At 40.8% G+C, this 7,874-nt stretch overlaps 1 protein-coding gene across 1 annotated transcript; it reads right to left on the reverse strand.

Moving 5' to 3' along the window:
* Window positions 1-1,091: 1,091 nt before the first annotated feature.
* On the reverse strand, window positions 1,092-2,593 carry LOC121562913 (noggin-3-like). Its single transcript, XM_041875048.1, has one exon. The coding sequence runs from the start codon at window positions 2,142-2,144 to the stop codon at window positions 1,476-1,478; it is 669 nt and encodes a 222-aa protein (XP_041730982.1). The 5' UTR covers window positions 2,145-2,593; the 3' UTR covers window positions 1,092-1,475.
* Between the last annotated feature and the right edge of the window lie 5,281 nt (window positions 2,594-7,874).

Below are 7,874 nucleotides of genomic sequence, written 5' to 3' on the forward strand. Positions count from 1 at the left end.
ATGATATGGCATGCGTCCCATAGTGTGCAACTGCAGCCCGCAATTCGGGTCGTTCCTGAATGTGGGCATTCCTGAAAACAATGCCCGACAGGTGGGGGTGAAGGACACTCCCGCTAGTACAGCATGCAGGAGGCTGGAGCGACACCATGTGCTAGCTAACTAGCTAGCTAGCTAATTAGCGACATTGTGTGCTAGCTTGCTAGATAGCTAGCACACGGTGTCGCCCCCGCGTACCGGAGAAAACCGTGCCCAGCAGTGTCGCCCCCGCCTCCCGCTAGTGCAGCAGGCGGGAGGCTGCAGCGACACCTTGTGCTAGCTAACTAGCTTGCTTGTTAGTTAGCGACACCATGTGCTAGCTTGCTAGTTAGCTAGCACACGGTGTCGCCCCCCGTACCGGAGAAAACAGTGCCCGACAGGCGGGGTGAAGGACACTGTCTACCAGTCGCTAGCTACTCCAGTACACAGCAGGCGGGGCGACACCCTGGCTTGCGACACCATATTATTTTATTTTTTTATTTATTAATTTGAGTCATTTTTAGCAGACGCTCTTATCCAGAGCGACTTACAGTTAGTGAGTGCATACATTATTTTTTACTTTGATATATTGTCCAAGGTCACCTAGCATCTTGTTCTCATCAATATTTTAGTTTCAGTTGCTGTGAAGCAAAATAGTAAGACTGTAGAAAAAGCACAAAACTCAGGCAATCCTCAACCCTTATCCACTCCTGGGAACTCCAAGGTTTAACAAACAAATGAACAAGTAAGTCTTGGCCCCAGCTCTATGAAAGTGTATGATTGTGTAAGTAAACTATCTGATGCGTAAAGAATTGTTATTCTACTGAGAGCCGCTCAAAGATTACCCATGTATGACTTCGGAGCACGCTCCTTACTGAGAGTCTCTTGAGCCAGACGGTTTACTTGCGCAAACTACGCGAGACTACTGAGAGCCTGAGTCAGAGTGAGTGAGGGCGCACACTGTAAACCCTAATTGTGACAGGTGACATTACCCCATCAATGGGTTCACGGTGTGACAGGTATAGGGGAGATGCATATTTTTAAGACAAAATAGAGATTTCATTATTTCAGTGACATTTTATTATATGAATATAAAGAATAAATAGCAGTTCTCTTAATTTACATGATAAATCGTTGAAATAGGCTACCGATATTCAGCTGTATATCAGCTGCAAGATAACATAATCCACATGAAATCTGAGGTCGATAGATGAGTTTTCCATAGTGGAAAACAACATGTTTATAAAACGGCATCTATGCGCCATTGATCTTCAATATAAATACAAAAGATATAACCAATACTTTCCACAAATACGGTAGACTCTGGTTACACGTAATACTGACTTTTTACAAAACCTATATAATTGAATGGCACCTCATATACATAAAATACATTCCTACACTCTGTAGTGCATACAAAATTACAAAGTCATCATAATTTATAGTTGAAAACAGTCATTTCAGTTCGAGCAGGCGCATTTGCATTCGGTTATCATGGGGTATTGAACTGGTATCCAAGTACATTTGAGGCCCCCTTTCTTCTGTATACATCGCCATCTCAATATTGTAAAATGGGTCGAGTTTGCTGGTTTGCAGACCATCCCCTCTGGAACCGAACATGATCTTTTACTTTGACAGTTTCCCACTCTCACATAACGTGGCCAAAATCTGTTGCCTAGGTCGTTCCATGTATAAATGACGGGGCAAAACGAGAATGACCACAGCCACTGCTGCAGCCTCCGTTTAAGTTTTTTACTGGGTTTGTGCTTCTTGCCAAACTGTACGTCAAAATCCATTGCTTTGATTTCATTCGGCATCGCTCCACTGGGCTTCTGTTGAATGTCCAAATCGTCAAGCTCATCGTTGCCAGTGTATTTATTCTGTGGTGGTGTAATAGACATAAAGCGACTATCAAAGTCCCCCAATACACTTTTCAGTTCGGTTTCATTGAGGTCCCTCTCTTTTGGGTCAAAGACAGGATCAGGGTCCTCTTTTAATTCCACGAGTGGCAAACTGTCACTCGGGATAGGACGGAGGAGGTAATAATGCTGGCATAGCCCTTCTTCTATTATAAGTCCGAGGGACAACACCAGCAAGTACATTGCTACAAAATGCTGTGATTGATCCATGTCCGTTACACACAATAAGACAGTATTATAGGATACAGCTAAACAGGTAAGCCTAGGCTACTCTGCTAGGTACAGTTGTGCCGGGTTCTTGCGGAGTGCGCACCGGCTTGAGTTACATCCAGCCAAACTTCACTTCTTGAGTGTTGGTGTCCTTAAAATTCAGACTGCTTACTCCATAGCAAACGATAATTGAATGAAGATGGTAAAGATGAATAGTCTCTTTCGTAAAACAGCAGAATTCCGTGACAAATCTAGATGTAGGCAGTGTTTCCCTTTTACGCACGAATTCAATATATTGTATGAAATGGCTCTGTGACAGCATCAGTGGCATCAGCGGTTCTCCCTCTTGTGCGCTTTGACGCGTGGTTCCAGTTTCCAGTCCTCCCCTCTGAGGATCGGCATGGTGTTTCGTTTTCTTTTGCAGGACGCTGAAAGAGTAACCTGCTCCCTCTGATATATCCTCACGGGTTGTGATGTAATTAATATACCCATCTGAATGTGGGTTTGTTGTAGGAGATCCCCGACACCTCCCTCAATCAAGAGGCGGGGATGGGTTGGGGAGAGGAGGGGTCCGTCAATTTGGATTCTGATCGCCCTCTGTCGGAATATCTGACTAGTTTGGCTAATTTTCCATTGACAACTGCTAGAAGCGGTGAACAACAATTAGAACTGACTGTGAGAGGCCATTGCCACTACTATTTATATTACTAGGCCAACAGCTACTATTCATTTGAGAGGTTAGCCTACTGGCTACAAATACTGCTGATGATTTTTTTTTAAATAGGTTTCCTAGGTTATAAAACAACAGGATATAGAGATAGTATCTGTCATGAGGAAAAACATGTTAAATACTCGATATAATAGCCTCCTTAAATGACACTCATGACACATACACTCTACTCAATAATACCAACACAAAATGCTTCAAATATTTGGAATTGTTGTGAGCAAGTAGCATGTAAAGAGAGTTCTTATAAAGAACCTGACTGAACAAACATCTGTTTATTTTTCTAATGAAGAGTGTTCTCTTTGTTGGCAGGGACAATATTTCAGTGTGCTACCATGCCACAGGGAACCTCTCAATAAACCTTGGCCAAAATAACTCCCAAATAAACAACTCTCACTAAGCAGCAGCCATGGAAAGTATCACAATTTACAAACCTGTCTACCCTCAAATGCTTGGAGAATCATTCGTTTAAAATAATTTAATGGAAGAACTGACCGGCTGCTACATCACTTAGATAAATGCATCTCTGTTTCATTTTGAATGAGCTAAATCACACAAGCACTTCTGCGCACGACTCATTTAGTTTATGGTCAAATGATGGTGAAAAGTCTGGAAAAGGTCACGTTTATATTTTTCATCTGACCTGTATGCATCATAAACTATCGCTCAAAATGCTTGACAGACATGCTGTTGCAGTCCAGTGCATTCACATCTAGACTCTAGAGGAGGGAAGCTATGATCCACTATATTTTGTCTTGAAAGCAAGATTCCGGTTTACAGATGTTTAAAGCTTTGAAAATAACATCCAACTTTTGCTCAATGATATACACTACTGTACAGTACATGCATCTGAATTCTAGGTTTTTATACAAGTAGCCAATATAACAATCAAAATGGGTCTGATTTATGTCAGACTAAAACAACAATTAATCTGACTATTCAGGCATTCTTGGGCATTGACAATAAGGCATTGATAAGGCTTAACTTGTTGTGATAAATCCCCCTGTATCTGAATACCGGTGTTGAATTGCTGCAGCGATAATAGGTCAATACTGATGAATAGATACATAATCATCTACAAGCAATATATTACAATGATTATAACATTCAATGGTCTAGATACATGGTAACACCTATGGAATACTTTAATCTATGCAATGAAATTCATTGGAGAATACAGCTGTTTTAGAGCCAACAAAGTGACATTTCAATATGGTTCTCATTACATTATGGCCTTATTGTCAGCCCTCATTTCATGGTGAGTTGTTTTTGTTTCTTCTAATCCCTTCCTACTGTTTTATCACAGGAAAATTGTGATAGTTATATATTCACCTTGAAAAGACAGAATACTTTACACAGACGCCTGCTTAAGTGAAGAGTTTTTATTCAAGTAGGCTAAACCAAAGTCAATTTCCTTTGCTAGTAAAACAGCCAACATAGTAATCTTTTTTAGGGTCTGGTCCTTGAAAGGTACAAAGGTATTTCTACTTTTGCTTAAGGATATGCATTCAAAATGAATACCTTTAGGTTCTGCATAGGTCGTTGTACCCTTCCCTGCTGGTTTCTCCTTTAGTGAGGCAAACCAGACCCCTCTCTTGGCAGGCACCTTAAACATAGGTACCAAGAGAAGGCCCGCTCAGGTAAACCATTAAAAACACACTAAGAGTGATTAAGACTGGAGAATGGACTGAGACTTTCCAGTGTCATTTCAACTTCGCTTTTATTGTGGTTGTATTAAATGATTACTTTCTCCTATCAAGTTATTGAGATTTGTTATGAATATAATGGACATAGGCCAACAGGTTTTCCAGTTACTGCATTATTAGTTAAACTTTTACCTCAGTTGACTGTTGAAAACAAAGATGAACTGAAAGCATAAGAAAAAACAATGTTCTTCTCTGTACAATGAGAAAGTTGAAGCCTTTTCTTCTTGTTTCACAGAGTAAACTGTGTTATTCATGTTGTAAGTGTAAGTGATCTAAATAACATATGTCCCGTGTAGCTCAGTTGGTAGAGCATGGCGTTTGCAACGCCAGGGTTGTGGGTTTGATTCCCACGGGGGGCCAGTATGAAAATGTATGCACTCACTAAAAACTGTTAGTCGCTCTGGATGAGAGCGTCTGCTAAATGACTAAAATCTAATCAAAATGTGCATTCTTATAGTACAATATATGTTTGTTTTTTAGTTTTTTTTACTGATGACTGTTTACTGTGTTTGATTGAATAGGGCCCACAGCAAAAATTATCAGTATGCTCAACACAGAAGTGCTCTAAGTCAGAGCACCTCACAACCGACAGACAATACACTCTCTTGACACTCCCACTCAACCGGTGGGGGGGGGTATAGTGTAGTCTACTCTGGAGGCGGTGGTGGGGGGCACAGATAGTTGTCATAACTGATGGAAACAGTGTGTGGTTTCAATAAAATAAAATAGTCTCAGCAAACAGTCCATTTCACATGGCGCGCTCCCGACACAGCACCTTTCACACGGTTTATCTCGCGTAATACCATTTTCACACTCCAGGCTAATTGAGGCCACATTGCCGCTGAGTAAACACAGACATGAAATGGGTGCTATTTTGTTTACTCTGGCACTCTGGAGGTGTGCAATTTGGTAGTTTGTTTAGCACTTTTTCCATGTTCCTCCTGCGATCCAAGACTGTGTGCTTTATCTCAACGAATTGCTAGGTTTCATTAGAGCAAGGTGAGATCTTTCCTCACATTGCTAAGCCTTATCGTAGATGCTGTTCTTTCACGTCAAACAAGGCCACTCTACTGCTCGAGCATAGCCGTTAGAGTTTACAATACCAATCATTTGTCTAGGTCAGATCTTCGCAACTACAGGTTTTAGATAGTATACAAATGTCAATCCTATTTCCGTGAAACTATTATCATAAATATCCAGATATGTAGTCGTTACACATTAACATGCATGGAAAATACTGTTCTTTGAAGGCACCTTTAGATTGCAGTGTAATCTCCTATTATTAAGAAAAACATCTCTGGCATTTAAAGGGGAAGTTGTTCACAAATGTTTACATGTAGACTTATTTTCAATCTTTCTGTGATTGTAGTTCACAGAACTGTTTAAAAAATATATAATTTGTTTAATTACAGAGAAAATTGGTAGACACATTTTGCTGAGTCATCACTTGCCATTAACTACATTTTAGATTTGAGATTTTAGTCATTTAGCAGACGCTCTTATCCAGAGCGACTTACAGTTAGTGAGTGCATAAGTTTTTCATACTGGCCCCCCATGGGAAACGAACCCACAACCCTGGCGTTGCAAGTGCCATGCTCTACCAACTGAGCTACAGGGGACTACATGAAATTGTGTCTAAAGCGTGTTAGAAAACGCTCTAAAACACTCCAAACCAACTCATATTACATCAGAATCCCATTCTTAATGATGTCTCCGCACTCAATTCTTACTATTTTTTCCCACTGTCCCACAAATCCATATTTGCATATTTTTGTTGTTGTTGTTATAAACAGCATCATTCAAACATGGATTTATGGCACAGTGGAATATATTTTTTTTTTAGTGTAGAGACATCATTCCGAATGGGATTCTGATGTAATATGAGTTGGTGTGGAGTGTTTTAGAGTGTTTTCTAATATGCTTTAGACATATTTGCATATTGCGTTATTATAATCAATGCCAAGTGATGACTCAGCAAAATGTGACAACCAATTTTCACTGTAACGAAACAAAATATAAACTACAAGCACAGAAAGAGTGAAAATAAGGTCACATGTAAAGATGGGTGAACTTCCCCTTTAACAGGCTCTTTAATTAGCAGCTAGCCTTGTTTTCCCACAGGTTGTGGAGTCGAGGCATCACACTGTTGTGTGTGTTCATACCATTTATTTTCATCCCATAAAGTTTTCATAGACAATAGCATTGTATACAAACAGAGTAATTAACCAGAATACAAACACTGGGCTATTTCAATCTCCGAACCGCCCTCGCTAGCTATTCAAACAAATTACTTAACATAATGTCTATTTGGGTTTCAAAGCAAATAGAGCACTTTTAGACAGTTAGTTTGTGCCTGTAAAATGAAATCGTTAAGAAATGAAGAATGGCAATTGTGTCATTATTTCTAGAAATGATCATTAAAATAAACAAACTGATGCTCTGATTTGGCAACCTTGACCAAGATATGGGCATGGGAAAAGGATGATACAGTATTGTAGGCCTACTTATAATCCAAAGCAAGCTCAGTACCTCACATATCAGCTAACATATTACATCAGAGCGTCATGTATGGTGGAGGGCTCAAGGTTCCATTGAGCTCAGAAGGTGAGCATGAACTCATATGTCATCCAGGGACACAGTGTTCTCAGCTGAGACGGAGGAGGACTGATGGTTCTAACAAGCCAGTTACACAGCAAGTGCACTGGGCTGTGATGCAGCTCGAAGGCAATGGTCAGCTCTCAGATAGCAGCCCCTTTAGTATATGAAAAATAAATACTTTGGCTTTTGATTGATGATTCAGCAGTTCATCAATCCACCAAGTGACATAAATGGGGCGTGAACAACAGCACAGAGAGATGGTGGGCATCCACTGCGGCTCCCAAGATATTTATCACACGTCAAAGAAGGCTTTTCAGCACCACCAAAGCCAGCGTGGTGATCCCATGTAGTAATCAGGCTGGATTTACACGGTTCATCAGGACAAAGCTGCAGTGGCAGGGACGGAGCCTCCTCTATGAGCTAACAGGCTGGGGAAGTTGGAGACGGGAGGGGAACCAGCCGAGGGGGATCACGGTGTCTCCACCTATAACACAGGGTGCTGTGTGTGCCACCCACCCCCTTGGTCTCTCAGACTCTCAGCTCCATATTCGCACATCATAAATCAAGATGACCTGTCCTTACATGAATTAATCCCTCTCTTTGCTTTATAGTGGTGCTATTGCAGCACTGCTAGGATTCATTTCATGGATGTATTCACTCCCTGATAGATATACAGTGGGGAAAAAAAGTATTTAGTCA

Source organism: Coregonus clupeaformis, unplaced genomic scaffold (genome assembly GCF_020615455.1).
Source record: "Coregonus clupeaformis isolate EN_2021a unplaced genomic scaffold, ASM2061545v1 scaf0610, whole genome shotgun sequence".
NCBI classification, from domain to species: Eukaryota; Metazoa; Chordata; class Actinopteri; order Salmoniformes; family Salmonidae; genus Coregonus; species Coregonus clupeaformis.